The 18,183-nt window shown below is 44.3% G+C and overlaps 1 protein-coding gene across 1 annotated transcript; it reads right to left on the bottom strand.

Annotated features, from left to right (window-relative positions):
* Positions 1–1,116: 1,116 nt before the first annotated feature.
* On the bottom strand, positions 1,117–17,933 carry NUP54 (nucleoporin 54). Its single transcript, XM_032956687.2, has 14 exons — positions 17,810–17,933; positions 14,975–15,049; positions 12,715–12,981; positions 12,046–12,207; positions 11,847–11,941; positions 10,765–10,851; positions 9,423–9,619; positions 8,846–9,045; positions 8,002–8,056; positions 7,004–7,097; positions 5,613–5,720; positions 4,093–4,212; positions 2,608–2,718; positions 1,117–1,495 (listed from the first exon to the last, which is right to left on the bottom strand). Exons 1-14 carry the CDS (start codon positions 17,916–17,918, stop codon positions 1,364–1,366), a joined length of 1,812 nt encoding a protein of 603 aa, XP_032812578.1. The 5' UTR covers positions 17,919–17,933; the 3' UTR covers positions 1,117–1,363.
* Positions 17,934–18,183: the final 250 nt, after the last annotated feature.

Raw genomic sequence — 18,183 nt, 5'->3', positions numbered from 1 at the left:
TTTTTTTTAGATATCTCCAATTATATGGGAGACATTTATACGGCAGGGTAGCACATTGATATCACTTGTGGCTCAGAGCAAGAGGCCTGATTCGGACCCATGTGTGGTGTTTGCATGTTCACCACTTGATCATGCGTTTCCTCAGTTGTATGCCTAAAAAAAAACATCAAATGTAACTGACAATAGCCTAATATCCCAATGCTGCAACTTACTAAATTGGGAGTACACATAGCATCATCACGCCTACTAAAAACTAGGCAGGACCAAGAGTTTCGAGATTCAGGCTTTCCTGGGCAAAGAAGCGTAATGACAAAATATCAAGAGGATATGACAAACTTCTGGAGGTTGTACAGTGGACCTCAAATTAAATGAGCAAAATAAGTGTCATGTACAAGTTTGCTAAGCGATTGTAGACATGTCGGTGGGACACTTGGAAAATACAGCAGAGTATAAATTTCGATTTAAAGCTTTCGTGACTGCAATGATTCATCTTCTTTGGTTCTTTCGGTAAAGTCACGTAGAATGAGAATAAAATAATAAATATTATTGTTATTTTATTTTATCAATTTATTATTTTATTCTCATTCTACGTGACTTTACCGAAAGGACAGCAGAGTATGTGTAGGTGTGTGTGTGTGTACCAGAGACTGTGGGGAGCGGTAGTGCAGCCGTTAGCGCGCTGCGCTACGAACCTGGCGACCCGAGTTCGATTCCCGCCCACGGCTAACACCAGTGACGATTATCTGAACCGGTCCTGGGCCTCCCCTAAGTCGACTCAGCCTCAAACGAGTACCTAGTGCGGTGTGTAAACATTGCCACTGGGGGAGACGGCAGCCGGGCGTGGTGTTGGCCACCCACCCCCTCGTGTGCTCTGCCAACCTTCATAGGTGCTCGCTAACGGCACTTACCCAAATAAGTCTGTTCAGGGCTATACGGGGGGATCTTTGTACCTGAGACAGGCTTTGATGGCCCTATGAAATTGAAGTAGAATTTGAAGTAAATATTTTAAGTAATCAATTTACCAATACCCTTATTTACCAATAACATGCAGTTCCAATAGCATCTCCTGGTACCAAATATGTAACATTTCAGATGAACTTCATGAAACCAAATGCATTGTGTTAAATTCCTTTTAATTTTTTTTATATAAAACAAATGCTCAGATATAAAATTTCTACAGTACGTATAATGTTCACAAATGTTCACAAATGTTCACACGTAACCAACCGATTAGCACGGTCGGCTACATGCGGTGCGAAAGAAGTTCAACATACATACATAGTGAAGAATATATAATTGTGGATTGAGCATGCTGCGCGTGACTTAAGTTGGTGTAAACATTCAAAGCAGTGTGCAGCAAGTGTCAGTGCTTGCGCGTGTGCGAAAGCGTGTGTGATGCATCGCTCAGCCCACGCTCGATCGTTTTCAGGTCGTCCATGTCGTCCCGAATGATGGAAATCAGATGGCTCAGTCCTTCCTGCTGCTGCCTCAAGTGCTGTAATGTCAGCAAAACAATTACAAAATGTCAATGCATAATTATTGTAACAATCGGGCGTTAGAGTATATTAAAGGTTAAGGGCATGCAGTGTTACTAAGACAAAGCTGCTAATATTCAACTGCAGTATCACAATGTAGCATTGCCAATGATTCCTAAACGCCTTGCTTATCTTCAACATTTGGTCTCTCTCGAAGCATCCTGTCCAATTTACAGTTCTAACTTGCTTCATGCTTCTACCTGTCGCAACAAATCCCTTCTGGTGATAGGTAAGGCTGGACTCATTGGCTTCAATCTTTTTAAACTAGCTCAGAATTGCTACCAGTCTTTCCCGATTGGTCTGCGGTGTGTGGCACAGTCTCCCGTGGCTGTCCACACAGCCGATTCCATCCTCTTGTCGACTTAAAACAAAACTCTAAAACAACTTTCTGACTCAATCCCAAAATCCAGCGGCACACACCAAGCACAGTGGGCAATGTCCACGGCTCTTATCCCCTGCTGCAAAGCGCTGTGACACTTACAATTCGGTTTTAAAAGTGATCACCTTCCTATACTTCTTGGCACTTGAAGCAATAGGATCACACGATCTGAGAGGAGGGTACGCGACCACGTACTGTATCATTTCACGTACTGTATCGTACTGCTCAATCATGCAGCTCAAAAAACCGACGACTTACCGGTAGCGATACAATGGGCATGGAGGGAGCATTGCCTAGCAACGTATGTGCGAGCAACTGCCTCGCTCTTGAAAGTAGTTGCCCGCTAGCAGCAACGTGATAGCGATACCACGATACCACGCAACGTTAAACCCATACATGGGTAGTGATTCATCACGAACTTTGTTGCAAAACAATGTTAAACAGGGTCAACATTTTACTTTGATATTGTTTTGATTAATGATTAGTCTGTTTCAACTCCTATTTCCACGTCATTGTTTTTGCTCAGATCTCTACTTGTTTTATTGTTGCGCTTGTGCAGATGTTATTGCTTTTAGAATTTGTGTAACCCTGGTCCCTCAAGTTCTCAACTGGTAAAAAAACAACAACAACAACAAATGAACTCGACAGCAGCTTTCATCAACACTCACAAATCGCTGAGACGAACATACTTACTTGTTTGATTTCCATGAGCAGGCCAGGCTCCACGCTGTACTTGTCATCCGAGCGTGCAACTCCACAGTGGCTCTGCATGCGAACCTGAGACATGAGCTCATTGAGTCGGCCCTGCATGCAAACAGCAAGAAACAGAAGCACGGTGAGACACTAATTTTGGCATACAAATACTCTAAAACCCATTCGAGTGCAGCCATGCAAGCTGAACAAATACAAGACCTGGAACACGGGCATGCATTGGAAACACATGCATAGGCCAACCATTGCCATACACCGTGCATCTCATTACGTGACTCTGTGCTTCACAATTCTCAAGTATGGGCCTCTATTCACCGCTGTATGCAATTGATAGTAATTGTATGAGATTAGATGGATAATGAGAACATATTATGACAGATTCACATCGCTTAAACAGATCACCATGGCGATCTGCATCATTTTGGTAATGAAGCTGTCACTTTTTTGTAAAAAATCTGATGAAATTAAACATTCACCAATATTGATTTGAAGCTTTCGTGACAGCAGGAATCCACACTCTTTGGTTCTTTCGGTAAAGTCACGTGGGTAGAAAGTAAAATAAATCACGACGTTTCGGGTGCAACACAAGCGTCCATCATCACTAGCCCCGGCCACTTCTTTATAACCCTTGAGCTACACCCATTTAAAACCTTTTAAAACAGTCTGCCTCAGCAGCAGACCAAGCTCTCCCACCTGATGATGGACGCTCGTGTTGCGCCCGAAACGTCGTGATTTTATTTTATACCTACGTGACTTTACCGGAGGAACCAAAGAGTATTCACCAATTTAAGAGGATTGGAAAAGTGACATCCAAGTGGGGTATGGCGTGTGCTGCTTCTTGCAGATATCCCTGGTTTGCCACCGGGTGGTCACCATGGTTAATTCTACGGGCGTATTGACCATAAAATACTATGCACTGCCCGCTTCACAATGGATGTGAAAGATCCCACGGTATACTTCAGAGAAGAGTAGGCATTATGTGCTGGGTATGACGGCCCAAATTTTCCAAATGAGAAAAACAGCTCACAAATTACTTAATATGGAAACATAACAATCGTAACTTCATGTGCAAACTTCACGCACTCCAACCCAAAAACCTTTATTATGAAAGATATTGGTCGCGGAATCCCACTTATTAAATTCAATACATTTGCAGAACCCTCCTGAAACGAGTGTTAAGACTCGCCGAGACCGTCCGAGATATAATAAGCGCAATAATAAGTGTACGACTGTGAATCGCAACTTATTACCTCTGTTTACCCAGAAAAAGCCTCACCTGAATCTCAAGAATGTTCAGCAGGGTCTCACCAAGTTTGCACGATGTCGGGTTAAACCGGAAAACCCGGAGGAAACCAGTACAGAACAGGGAGCGACGATACAACTCAATCTGTAAAGATGCCCTAATTGGGATTATAACCATGAATGACCTTCGTACCGAGGCACAAGCATCACCACTCTGGCGCCCACCTTGTACTGAGTGGGTGCGTTGAGGTCGCCCTGCAGGGACTCGAGTGTCACGCGCAGCTGCTCCTCGTCCGACTGGATGGCGCAGCCACTCTTGCGCATCACTTCCTGCTTTGTTACCACCTGATGTCACACAATGGACACTTAGGCACATCTATCAATGCCGATCACGGAAAGTCACAGTGAATTCCTACTCACGTGAGCCTTGAGAGCCAGTGCTCATCTCCCATTTACAGTCTTGTCGTGGAAATTCCCCATAGGATATTACCATAGCATATTACCATAGGATATTACCAAAAAAAATAGTACTTGTTTTTTGCAACCTCGGAGGATTTGAACTCGCAAGCGTTCGATTCAGAGCCACTCTACTGCTGAGCCACCTGGCAGATCACCACATATTGTAAAAGAGTAAAACCTCGCTATGTGCAAGTTCTGCATTCGCGAGTTTCGCATATTTGCAATTTACTAAATGTACTGTATACCAATTTTATATTCATGACCCGCCGGACCCCAACGTTCGGAAGTCTACGTAGTGCCAGGCCACCGGACACTGGGGAGGTGTGTGCAGAATTTGACATTTGAAACTGCCTGCGAAGATTAGGCGTGCCCCCTCGGCTCTCGCAGTGATCTCACTCTGAACTAGCTATTGCGCGGTTTTACTTAATACGTACTTACAGTCGACTCGTTTAAACAATTTGGTATAAACGAGTTGACCGAGGTTCATTAAAAAGAACGCGAATGCAATCAGGGAAAGTGTTGCGGCTAACGCTCCCCAGAGTGCTAAAATTATAACTGTACTGAGTTGTTGTCAAACACCTGCATCTTCCGAGGAATCATCCTCCTGAATTCTTTACCGTCACGACCACCTACATTGTCGCCTAATCATCAAAGGTAATAAAAAAATGTTCTTTATAATCTATTGATTGTAGTCATTGTTATGAACCATTTACCATTTCCCCCCTATGTTCACTCGTACCAGGAACGTAACCCCATTTTCCCATTGCATATTCTGCATTCGTGAGCGTTTTTAAGAACATAACCCTCGCAGATAGAGAGGGTTTACTGTATACAGAGGAACTTTCACATAAGGTCATATTCACAGATAACATCATCAATAGCTCTACATGAGACATTCACATTTCTTCTAAAGCTCCGTCTTGGTAACTTAATTACTTAAAAGTTAAACATTTTAGGTACCCAGCTTACACTGTTTGCAAGCAAGAAAATACTGTTTGGGAGCATCTTTTTAAGGCCAGCACACGAGAGGGTGGATGACCAGCACCACATCCAGCCACCTTCGTTTAACTAATACTGTTTATACATAGCACCAGGTGCTCATTTAAGGCTGAGTCAACCTAGGGGAGGCCTCGGACAGGTTCAGATATTCGACACCGATGTTGGCCGTGAGCAGGAATCTAGGTGCATGATACAAGTGTGTTTATGATACAAGTGTGTTCATGACACGAGTGTGTTAACCACTGTGCTACTGCTACCCGTGCAGGCGCACACACACAAACACACACCTGTAGTAGCCGATGAGACAGCTCCAGTTGCTTGCGTTTGTACTGCTGTGACTTGGCAAGCGTACTTGTCTGCAGCTTCTTCAGCTCCAGTATGTCCTCTCCGATGATCTGCACACACAAGGGTTTGTTTCATTTGATCCTTTAGCACAGTTGGCTACGTACGGTGCAAAATAACTAAAAAAATACGTACATTGTATCCATAATAAAGGTTTTTTGGGAAGCGTATTATGAAGTGATACACTGTTTAATTGCATGCCTATATGCAGGTTACCATATGTTGATTAACTATGCTGAATCCAATCAGTAATATGTATTACATTTTCTGATATTAACAGAATGTAAGGACAACTAAAGCTTTTGCACTGTATGTTGATTAACTCACTAACAAAGCCAATACGTACTGCATATTCTCAGGATCACCATAATCCATTGTAATGTATATGACTACATTAACCGCCCCTATGGTCTTGCACCTGAAACGCTCAGTGATGAGATCACGTTTACTCTATTTAAGACCGAAACAATAAGACTTCATCACAATTCTGGAAAATCGCCTTATGAAGCTGGTTGTAATCACCAGTAAAAACGTCGTACTCATATGTTGTGGGTTTACTCTCCAACACACCGGTGTGCTGAAGTAGTAACTAGTTGCCACATTTTGGTCGGGTGGTGGCGGGTTAACGGCACATATATGGATATTGGTCGCAAAAGCCAACGTGTTAAATATACATACATGTGAGACTCAGCTAACTGCTGACTTTGTTACTGTACAATGTAAAACCCAGCTGGGTGGAGCCGTGGAAGAACCCACTCTAGCAAGGTGTATATTATGTGTACATGAGAGGCAATATCATGGACCAACGGTTGCACATTTCCTTGTTTGTTGCAGAGGTTCACATCCAGTAGGCTGCCTTGGTTTTTACTGCGGAGGTATTAACCATAATATATGCACCATTTGCTTCACAAAACATGTTAAACTAGAATGCCATACTCTTTGGTTCTTTCGGTAAAGTCACGTAGGCATAAAATAAATCACGATTCAGCAAAAAAATATTGCTGTAGTTTTCCCACCCGATGATGATTGCTTGTGTTGCAATCGAAACGTCGATGATTTATTGTATTTTCTACCAATGTTACTTTACCGAAAGAACCAAAGAGTACGGATTCCTGCAGTCACGAAAGCTTCAAATCAAGACAGAATGCCATTGTGTGCTGGCATCATGGTCCAAATTTCCTAATTAGAAAAAATTACCCATAAATAACTCAAATGGAATTACATATAACATCGCATGGGAAACACAGCGTCTTCCTTTGTGACAGCCTTTCACGATAAGAATGGCACGAGTACTAAATGTTCATGACTATTTATTATTTGCGCACGTGAAACTCACTTCCAAGCGACTCTGGTGCAGCTTGGTCATCTCTTCCTGGCTCTTCAGTCGTTGGTGCAGCTCTTTGAACCCCACCATGGGCACAGGGATGAGCCTGCACACAGTCACCATTATAACACCTATGGGACCCTTTTTGCCAGTATCAAGAATGATGAGAAATAAGAACAGGTTTTACCCTTTCTGGCAATAAAACAGGTGTTAAGATTTTGATTTAAAGCTTTCGTGACTGCAGGGATTCATATTATTGGTTCTTTCGGTAAAGTCACGTAGACGGGAAACAATAAAATAATAAAAATATAAAACAATAACATTTTATTGTATTATATTTTTATTATTAAGATGTTCAAACACCAGATGCCTTTTGCAAGGGATCAGTCTGCATTAACCACACATACTTGTGGCAAAGCCATGCAAACACACGTGCTCCGATAATAATATATGCATTGTCTTTGAAACTGATTGGCCTACACCAGAGATAGCCTTCTTTATGGCCTTGTCTCACCAGTGTTGATTTAGTGCCAGAAATGGTAAAAACCTATTGTTGTTTTTCATCATTATAACATATTCAGCTGCCGTTAAACATTCAAGATCCCTCAGGGATGGCAGGGTGGTGCATTGGTAACACTTTTGCCTCGCAGTCAGATGGCCCCTGGCTTGAATTTCTAACTCGGGTGCCTTTTTGCGTGGAGTTTTGTAAGTTTTTCCCCCGTTGGGCATGGGATTATTTTTTGGGCACCAGATTCTTCTGGGTTCTCTGGTTTCTTCCAAAAGCAATCTGGTTTCTTCCCATAGCAACAACAAAAAACTGATGTAACTGCAATTGGCTAAACATCCCAATGCTGACAAATTACCTGCACATTTATCAATTGAGATTACGCAGAGACACATCGCCCCCCTACTCCAAAAACTCGATAGGACCCACCCGAAATACAATTGTGAGATTTTCCAGGGCAAACAAGCTTTAAAAAACTAAGACAAATATAACAAAGGAGACTTACTTTTCTCGATCAGGGTTGTCAATTTTTGCTTGTTCCCAGATAATTGGGTCAATTCCTAAAAACAAAAAAAAACAATTAGAAGCGTGGAAAAATAGATAATAAAATTGTGCAACCTTCATATAAACTTTCAACCCAGCCACTTTCCTTATGACTTTCAAAAAAGTGTCTTCAGTAAGCATATGAGCATTTGAAAAAATGTCAACATTATCCCCTTGAATAATGCAGCCACATACCTGTCCAGGAATGTTTATGCTTATATAATATTTTTTTTTAAGGACAAGACCTTATTACTTATTCATATGTTGACGAAATTGTAAAAGATTGTCGAGATTTGTTTTATTTAAAAGTTAAATTGTCTTATTGCAAGCCAGTTCCCCTTTGCAGAACAGAAAATGTAATTTCATGTTTCTCAAATTAGTTTATTTAATCTCCTGGCTAAATCTGCCAGGTGGCTCAGTGGTAAAAAGGGGGGCACACAAGCAGAAGGTACAGGAGTTAAAATCCTGGTTTGGGGTTTAACTCAGCCAGTCATCCCTCCGGGGTCAATAAAATGAGCCCCACTATGTGGAGAAGTCAACAGGACAGTGGAGACTCGGCCCCACAATAATATAAATTGTCCACCACAAGCTCTGGGTTGTAGACAGGAGAGGACCACAGCTTCAACAATCATTTGAGCAGGAATTCAATGGAGGACTCTTGACTTGGTTAAATAAAGGATACCTACCGATACCCCTCACACACATGTACACAGGAAGAACGTGCTGGGCTACACGTGGGTTTGTTTACCAAGGGTGGGTGTGTGTGTGTGCGTGTGCGTGCGTGCGAGCGCTCGGGCTCCGCGTACCGGCTGGCGGAGTGCGCAGGTGCTGCTGCATCTGCGCCTGAGACAGCGCGACTCGTGGTGCCAGCAGGGTCACAGAGAGCTGCTGGTCGAGCATCGGACGCACCGACGGCTGCTCCAGCGCCGTACACAGCGTGGAGGCATGGACCCTGCGGGCACCCCCACCGGGGACCCGCTCCGTCACGTACACCACCACCTCCGTCCTACCACATGACCACGGCAAAGATCGGCAGGGCCAAGGCTCTGCCTTAGCTTCCCGCACAGACACCACGTTGACGTGGCCGAGTGGTAGCATGTTGGCTATTGCAGAGGTTCGCCGTTCAAATCCGGCAAAGCCGTCCTGGTTAATACTGCGGTTGTATAAACCGTAAAACACCTCTCGCCATTTGCTTCACAATGGGCATTAAAGATCATGGTTCTCCCTACCTATAAAACTATTGCACTCCTCGGGTTGTACCACGTGTTCAGCATGACATCGAAGATCAGTTTCTGAAGAAGCTCTCAGTACGTGGAACCAAACGTTTGTGGACACCGTGCTGAACAGCACACGGTACAACCCGCAATCACGCCGCTCACTCACTGTCCTTGATGCACAGCCTTAATGCTCTCCAGGCCGGGCTGCAGGCTCCCAGCGCTTCCACCACCCCCCACGGCGCGCAGCAGCACTTCCAGCACGAGCGCCTGCTTCTCCTGCACCTCGTGAACCGGCCGTGCCAGCACCATGGTCACCAGGCCTTCTTCATCTGCGTGCAGTGTGCCCAGGCTGTAGCCCACAGCCTCAACGAAGACACACAGCAGCAGGCATTACTCTTACTCGACTCACGGCCTTCTATAAGAGACAGCAGACAACAACACTCTCGTAATGAGACATATATAAACATATTAAAACTGTAAACTTGTACGTATGCGATTAAGCAAACGAACATCGTACCCAAACGCATATTACATGCATATAGAATGAAATTTGACATGCATGTTCTGCAGAGACTGCAGTTAGGCCCAACATGTATAGTAAATTAAGCTTTACAATAATAGGCAATAGATTTTTGTTAAAATTTTAAGGGTTGTTTATTTTCAAGCAATTACAAAAATGCAAACCAATTTAAGGAACACACAATGTGAACAAGAAGCAAGACAATGACATTAATGACACAACTGTCTCTATTGTTGGAAGATACAATGGGCATGCTGCTAGCAGCCCACCCTAGCCAGAACATAAATTGAAACACACCTGCCTAGTTTCAAAAACCTGCTCGTAAAGATGTGAGGCAGGTGGGGTCAAGTGAAAGTCAGATATCCCGCAATACGTGCTCCGTATACTCTGTCGTCCCGACAGAGCTGTAGCTGTAGCTCTGTCGTCCCGACAGGTTTGTTCCTTTCACCTGAAGAAGGCCACTTGTGTTGTGGCCGAAACGTCGTGAGAATTTTATTGTTTTATTTTATTATTTTATTCTCATTCTACGTGACTTTACCGAAAGAGCCAAAGAAGATGAATCCAGAGACGTCATAAACTGTTAAGTCAAGTAGGCTTGGGGCAAGGACATCTCACGAGGGCTAACGGCCATCGCGGAGATGGTATCAGTTCTCAGGCAGGAGGGGAATAAGTTTGGCATCACAAGACTTCGGGATGGTAACGGGCCTTTATCCAGCAGAGGATAAACAATAGTCGATGACATTGAATGAAAATTATATGCTATTGTAGATGCAGACTAATTGGAATATGAAAGAGCAAGGCAGAACTTATAAGACACGAGTGAAAATGAGACGGTATAAACTAAAAAAATATGATGGATTCTTGAAACAAATCTTGACAATTCATCCAAACTGCCAGGGGTGAGAGCGGGAGCTCAAATCACATGGGCCACTGACACCAATGACTACCGGAAGACGTAGTGAAAATGTACATTAATAGTTTGTCATACCTTGAAATGGCAGAAAGGGTTTTGGAGGGTGAATTCCAAGCAGGGTGCATTCTGAAGGAAGTACCCCCGGCCTGTGCCCCAGAATGCCTACAAAACAAGCCACATTCAGACACAAACGCAAGCACAAAGGATGCTGAAGAGTCAGTGTATTTCATACATCTGTCACCACATTGCTTTTGCAAATTATTAGTTGTATTGTTACACGTGTTTATCTGGGAAAGCCTCGTTCAGTCGCAACACTTTTCAGGAGGGTCATGCGTGCGTGGTTAATGCATACTTGATGCCTTGCACTAGCCGTTTATTTGGTGTTTGAAAGTCTTGATACCTGCGTTGTTGCTGGAAACGGTAAAGCCTATTCTTCTTTTTTCATTTGCGAGTAATGTTAAAAATGCGGAAAATTTGAACTAAGGTGTCGATATGCAATCACCTACTCTTCTATAAATTACATCATGGGATCTTTAACGTCCACTGTGAAGCAGAGAGTATGCGTATTTTATGGTTAATACACCAACAGTATTAACCAGGGTGGCCTCACTGAAATCTAAGAGCAAACCTCTGCAATAGCGATGAACGTGCTACCACTGGGACACATCACCGCCCCCAAATGAACCAAAAACCCGGCACATTCTGAAATAACACTGCCTAAAAATAAAATATATACTAGGCATATATAATGAAACAGTTTAGCACGTAGGCTTTCGCAACCAATATTATCCATAATAAAAATTTGTTTGGGTTAGATCGCGTAAATATAAATGTGTCGTGAACTAATTGGCACATTTTGCTTCCATAACAAACCTTACTAATTCGCTATGTTGGGTGGTGGCGGGTAAACAAAACATTTATATTGACAATATCTAACCAAAAAAATATTACGGATAATGAAATAGAAAATGCATGCAGTCCATACAACAGCCTTGATATGAACATCCAAAAGGAGTAGAAGGACCGAAGTGCTGAATAAATAAATATTACATTATTTAAATACTGTACGTGACATGCAAAAGTATATCTAGCGGCATTATTAAACCCAAACCTACTCCACTTGTTTTTTTTTTACGTGTTGTGCGCATAGCATTTACCTGCAGTTGATTCCAGCGGGCAATGATGGCGTCGCGCTCGTCAGAAAATACACATGGAGCGGACAGCGCAGTGGCCAAGTTATAAACAGGAGCTCCTGCACACAGCCACAGGTCCGACAGCAAGGTATACGTTTCCATTAGCACAGTGTACACACGACTGCGAGCACATGGATGCGCCTGTGAGCGAGTGCGTGATTACCAGCGACTTGTTGAGACTGCTGAGCTCCCATGGCTGAGAATCCCCCGAATGGTCCAACGGAGCCACCACCAAGTGCCCCCGTGCCTGCAGCAAGCCCTCCGGTCCCCGCGCCCAAATTCCCGAATCCACCAAATCCACCAAACATCCCCGTCGGTCTTGGACCTACAGAAACATTAATTTTTGTTATAGTTCTCGTTCAGATAGAATATGCATGTATTTGGGCCAATCTGTGAATATTGTTAAATTAACATTTTCGAGACAACTGAACTTTTCACATCTCACGATGCACCACAAGTTTAGACATGAGCACATGTCATTACATGTGTGGTTTAAGACTCGGAGCATGAAATTAACCAATAAGAACGGATGCCATTTCACATACCTCGAATGATGCCCTATCGAGATATACCCTACAAATCGGTAACAGCCTGTGCCATGAACAGTGTTATTTAACAAAAATGGGAATGTTAATAAAGCATAGTACGAGATACCACGAGTGACAGGAAACTTATTTTTTACACTTAGTGCAAAACCATGCTTTGTCTGTCAAGCAGCACCATCACCTCCAACTTTTCTTGTTAAAACACAGGAAGCATTTGCATCTCACAATCCGGAGAATTTGGCAGAACAACTAGAAAACCAGAAAAACAGCTTTGTCCGTTTTATCACCTCCGAAGCAGAACCCCGTGCCGGGCTGTGACGTGGCCGTGCTTGTCGGGGGAGGAAAATTTGTCGCAAATCCACCAAAGTTGAATCCAGCGCCAGGTTGCTGCCCACAGACTCCAGCAGCCCCAGGATTTACCCCCACAGTCGACACGGCCGTATTAGCACCACTCTGGGCCATGGTGAGTGTCCCAAACCCCCCAAACCCTTGGTTCACTGAAGCCGGGGCAACAGCGCAGCTGGTGGGGATGCCAAATCCACCAAACATTGGGGCTGAGGGTGACAGAAACAGAGCGATACAAGAGGTTCAATGGAGAAGTAAAATCAGAGTCTTCCGCAAAATCACCTATCATCATGACAACATTCAAACTTTTAAGCCAAGCGAGTTCGGGCAGGACACGTCACAAGAAGGGATGATGGCCCATGTAATGAAATGTGTGTGAAATGTTACGTGTACTTATTAAAAAAAAACAATACTTATTTACGGGGGATAATATGTAAGTGGGTGTTATGATCTGCTGACCGAGTGATTTTAACTGCTAATAACCCAAAAGTGCAAGTCTATATCTTAAAAAAACGAACCCACAAAGTCAACATGGGACTATAGAAAATGTCTATTATTCCCCACAAACTTTGCTTTTGTGACCAGGACAGTGATATTTCGAAATGTACCTTTTTTCAACGGTTTTACTTAACTTGATTCCTGTGTTGTGGTCAAATCTTGTAATCAAAAGTTAGTCTACTTCCTGTTGTCCAATCAATTCAAAATTTTGCAAACATACTCAGATCCGGTGACAATGCATGCCTGTATCAAAATCGGCATCAAATAATCCATTAATTCGCTACTTTAAAGCAATTAACATTTTGTATGGACGCTTTATTTATATATGTGTGTAGGTCAAAAACGCCGCGGTCCCTCAACTCTCAAATCGCCTCGCCCAAGAAGCAGGCGGCACGCGTCTCAGGCGCGCCTGCTCCGTGTGAACGAGTTGCGGGCACTCTCACGCCACACAAACAAAAGTTGTACATTGAAGATTAATTTACAAAGTAATCAATTCATTTAAGTAAGCGTTGATGTGGGAGCAGGCGCCGCATCGTTGACGTACTTCTCGACCGTGAGTTAAACGAAGTTGCGAATAAAACCGTTATTTTTAAAAAGCTTTTTTAAAGCAGTTTTTTTCAATGAGAAAACGAGCCAATTTGTGTCTCTTCGTCCACATAAAATCAGAAAAAACATATGAATCAAAATGAACATGTATTTATAGTAAAGTAATACAAAAATGACTGCAAAAGATTTAGAAGCGAGTAGTTTTTCGAGATTTACGATTATACTGTAAATCACTTTCACGAATCAGCCCCCAAATATAGTCTCCCATCATGTTCTCGTTATACTGTCCTTGGTAGCGGCGTTCAAAGTCCAGTATATCCTGGTGGAAGCGCTCGCCTTGCTCCTTCGAGTACGCTCCCATGTTCTCCTTGAATTTATCAAGATGAGCATCAAGGATATGGACTGCGAGGGACATCCTACAGCCCACTGTGCCCTAATTATTCACCAGTCTCAACCAGCTCCACATAGTTTTCGACCTTGTGATTGCCCAGGATGCCACGAACCACTGCGACAAAGCTGTTCCAAGCCGCTTTTCTCCTTACTATTGAGCTTCTTGGGGATTTCATTGCACTCCAGGATCTTCTTTATCTGTGGTCTGACAAAGACACCAGCTTTGACCTTTGCAGACAGCTTAGGGAAGAAGTCTTGAAGATACTTGAAGGCTGTCGACTCCTTATCTACAGCTCTGACAAATTGTTTCATGAGGTCCAAGTTTATGTGCAGTGGTGGCATCAGCACCTTCCGGGGGTCCACCAGTGGCTCCCACTTGACGCTGTTCCTCCCTCCAGATAACTCGGTACGCTGTGGCCAGTCCCACCTGTGGTAGTGTGCCTTGGTGTATAAATATTTAGTAGTATTTTTTTTATTAATTTAGTATAAATACATGTTAATTTTGATTCATGTTGTTTTTTTCTGACTTTATGTGAACGAAAAGACACCAATTCACCCGTTTTCTCATTGAAAATAGGTACATTTAAAGATATCACTCTCCTAGTCATAAAAGCAAAGTTTGTTGGGAATAATAGCCATTTTCTGTACTTTTGAGGCATAAGCAATTACAAAATAACACTCACTACCCAGGAACAAAAACAATTGTTACACAGTGTGATATTACGTCCAAGCTTGGATTGCCATGATACAAAGTCACGTAAATATTACCTGTGTTACCAAAGCCACCAAATCCAGCTGTATGTGCTGCCGTTGTGGTGGCTGGGTTCTGACCAAATCCAAACCCTGCAAAGCAGTGTTACATAACGAGACATGGTCACGAGCAGCACAGGTAATCCCCGACTTAAGAACACTCGACTTGCGAACATTCGCATTTACGAACGAGCTTCCATGAGATGTTTTTTATATCAACTTGCAAATGCAAACTCGCACTTGCAAACTGAACCGCAGGACTATTTAATTCAGTGGAGCAACTCTCCGCGAGATGTAATGGGTCACAGCAACCTGTTGGGAGTGTTTGTCTGCGCGCGCCCATGTGTGTGTGAAAGTAATTCTAGATTTAAAGCTTTCGTGACTGCAAGGATCCATACTCTTTGGTTCTATTCGGAAAAGTCACGTGACTTTACCGAATAGAACCAAAGAGTATGTGTGAAAGTAAGTTTGCCACCAGAGTTCGATTCCTGTTCATGTCCAACACCAATGACGATTAACCTAATGGGTCCTGGACATCCCCTAGGTTGACTCGACTGTGTAAACATCGCCACTGGGGAGTCGAAGAAGGCCGGGCGTGGTGCTGGCCACTGACCCCTTCATGTGCCATGTCGGCCTTCGTAGGCACTGCTCGCTAACAGCAATTGTGGGGGATGCCCATTCCAACAACCAAGCCAGCATCAGAACTCAGGGTAACTTTATTTTGTTTTACTTACGATACAGTATTTATTACAGTATTGCATGCAAATCTACAATATTTCTTCTTGTTTAGAAGTTTAACAATGCTTCCCTTTTTTGTTGAACCGTAATATATTTTTTATGTATGTTGAACTTCTTTCATACCAACGTAGCCAACTGTTCTAATCGTATGTGCATTTAAATAGAGTACATTATTGCGTTGCGACTTACGAACCGTTCGACTTACAGTGTCCATAATGTCACATTTACAAAACATTGCAAGAAAAATAACAAAGTAGTTACCCTTCTTTGGTTCTTTCGGTAAAGTCACGTAGAATGAGAATAAAATAATAAATTGATAAAATAATATTCTCACGACGTTTCGGCCACAACACAAGCGGCCTTCATCAGGTGAAGGGACGAGACTGTCTGGTAGGACAGCGCTGTCACCTGATGAAGGCCGCTTGTGTTGTGGCCGAAACGTCGTGAGAATATTATTGTTATTTTATTTGATCAATTTATTATTTTATTCTCATTCTACGTGACTTTACCGAAAAAAACAAAGAAGATGAATCATTGCAGTCACGAAAGCTTTAAATCGAAAAGTAGTTACCCGTTTCCCACAAGAACACATCTTCCAGAATGCAATGTCCCAGCAACATTGTAGATTTAACTTTTAATTAGTTTATTTAGCAGCTTATTTAAATGTAAAACGAATTTCCTTTAAATAGAAAACTAATTTCTTTAGAATAGCTTTTTGTGCTCAGTATGTTGTCCTTCCCCCGAACCTCCGATTAGCACGGCAATATATTTCGATTGAAGAATTTGTGTCTCTACAGCTACTATTCGGTAGCTATTCACGTACCTGCTTAGAAAAGTGGTTATAAAAAAAAACTTTTTTTTAATTCATTCTCATCAGGCCACATGGTTATTAAGTGCAATCTCCAACCCTCAAATCCTCTCTCTCTCAATGTGTTTTGAAGACCGGCAAGGCGATTGTCCAAAAACGCGTCGCCTATTTTATGGATGTATTTTGTTACTTCGTAAACAACCGTGCAGTGTTATTGATGAACGTGTTGAGGGTTATGTTGTTGCTGCTGTTGAGGCTAGGGGGCACCACTACCAGCATCACAAAATATTCGTCTATTTTTAGGAGACACTGAAAGGCCTCGCGCCTCGTTCGCGTGGCTTTCGAGTGGAACGGCTTGCTTGGCTCCACAGGGAACCATGTCCATGAAGTGTGCGCGTCGTAAACTATGTTGTCGTCTTTTTTAAAAAATATATATCCAAGTGGATGCGCCTTTCACCGCCGTTAACTGCCCGTGTCACACGTACTACGGTGGTGCACCAGCCGCGTTTGCGTGCCGAGTCGCCGTGTGTGTTGTCGTGCTCGCTAATTCGGGGAATCTTTGTCTGTGTGTGTAGTGTTCGCTAAATGCGATGACTCCCCTTGTGCGAGTCGCTGTGTGTAATGAACGTGCGTAGTCCACACAGCAAGTCCGCGGGTTGGGGGGGGGAGACGACGGCGTAGCGGCTACAGCGCAGGGCGCCAAATCCGACAGTCAAACCCCGGTGACAAATCCAGTACCTGAACCGATCGTGGGCCTACCCTAGGTCGGCTCAGCCTTAAATAAAACACCGAACCCTCTGCCACGCACGCGTACAGTAATGGACGGAGGCGGGCGGCAAAAGCTCGGCCGGTCGAGCCTTGCGTGAGTGGCCACCAACATCTCTCGCTCTCCATCGTACCCGTAGCCCCGAAACTTATCGATTAGGTGCGTGTCTAGGTGTCACGTCCAAAGACAAAGATCCCCCATATAGCCTTAACAGACTGTGCTGTTAGCGAGCACCCTATGAAGGCCGGAACGGCACGCGAGGGGGTGGGTGGCCAGCACCACGCCCGGCCGCCTTTGTCTCCCCAGTGCTGGCGATGTTTTTACACACCGCACCCAGGTACTCATTTGAGGCTGAGTCGACCTAGGGAAGGCGGGAATCGAGCCCCGTGTCGCCGGGTTCATAGCGCAGCGCGCTAACCGCTACACCAGCGCTCCCCACGGTGTCACGTCCACACACTGTGTCACACACACACTCACTCACTCTGACGCACTGCACCGCGTGCGTGGTTGTGGTTGTTGTGGTTGTGGTTGTTGTTTTTACCTCCCGCGTTCCCGAGCGACGCGGAGCCGAAGGAGAACGCCGCCGCCGCCATCGTGGAGTCGCGGCGCCGCGATGCGCAGCGGGCGGCCGTGACGTTGTTGCGCGTCATCGCCGCGCGCGCCGCGCACTGCGCGCCGCAAGCCCGGTTATAAACACGGGCGCCATCTTACGTAGGGGGGTGATTGGTGGTGGGGAAAGGGTTGTGGGGGTGGTGTTGTGGGGGGGGTGTTGTGGGGGGGTGTTGGTGGTGGTGGTGTAGGGGGGGTTGTGGGGGGTGGTGTTGGTGGGGGGGGAGTGGTGGGGGTGTGGGGGGGAGTGGTGGGGGTGTGGGGGGGTTGTGGTGTTGGTGGTGGGTGGGGTGTTGGTGGTGGGTA

Source organism: Petromyzon marinus, chromosome 18 (genome assembly GCF_048934315.1).
Source record: "Petromyzon marinus isolate PM22_M1 ecotype Great Lakes invasive population chromosome 18, UKy_Petmar_22M1.pri1.0, whole genome shotgun sequence".
NCBI classification, from domain to species: Eukaryota; Metazoa; Chordata; class Hyperoartia; order Petromyzontiformes; family Petromyzontidae; genus Petromyzon; species Petromyzon marinus.
Note: the sequence above shows the minus strand (reverse complement) of the source record. Positions and strands in the feature narration are given on the sequence as shown.

Coding starts and splice junctions, on each gene's coding strand:
- NUP54 (XM_032956687.2), bottom strand. CDS start 17,918: ATGACGCGCAACAACGTCACGGCCGCCCGCTGCGCATCGCGGCGCCGC. Junction 12,982..14,974: donor TGGTGGCTTTGGTAACACAG/GTAATATTTACG, acceptor TGTCACCCTCAG/CCCCAATGTTTGGTGGATTT. Junction 10,852..11,846: donor CCCGCTGGAATCAACTGCAG/GTAAATGCTATG, acceptor CTTGTTTTGTAG/GCATTCTGGGGCACAGGCCG.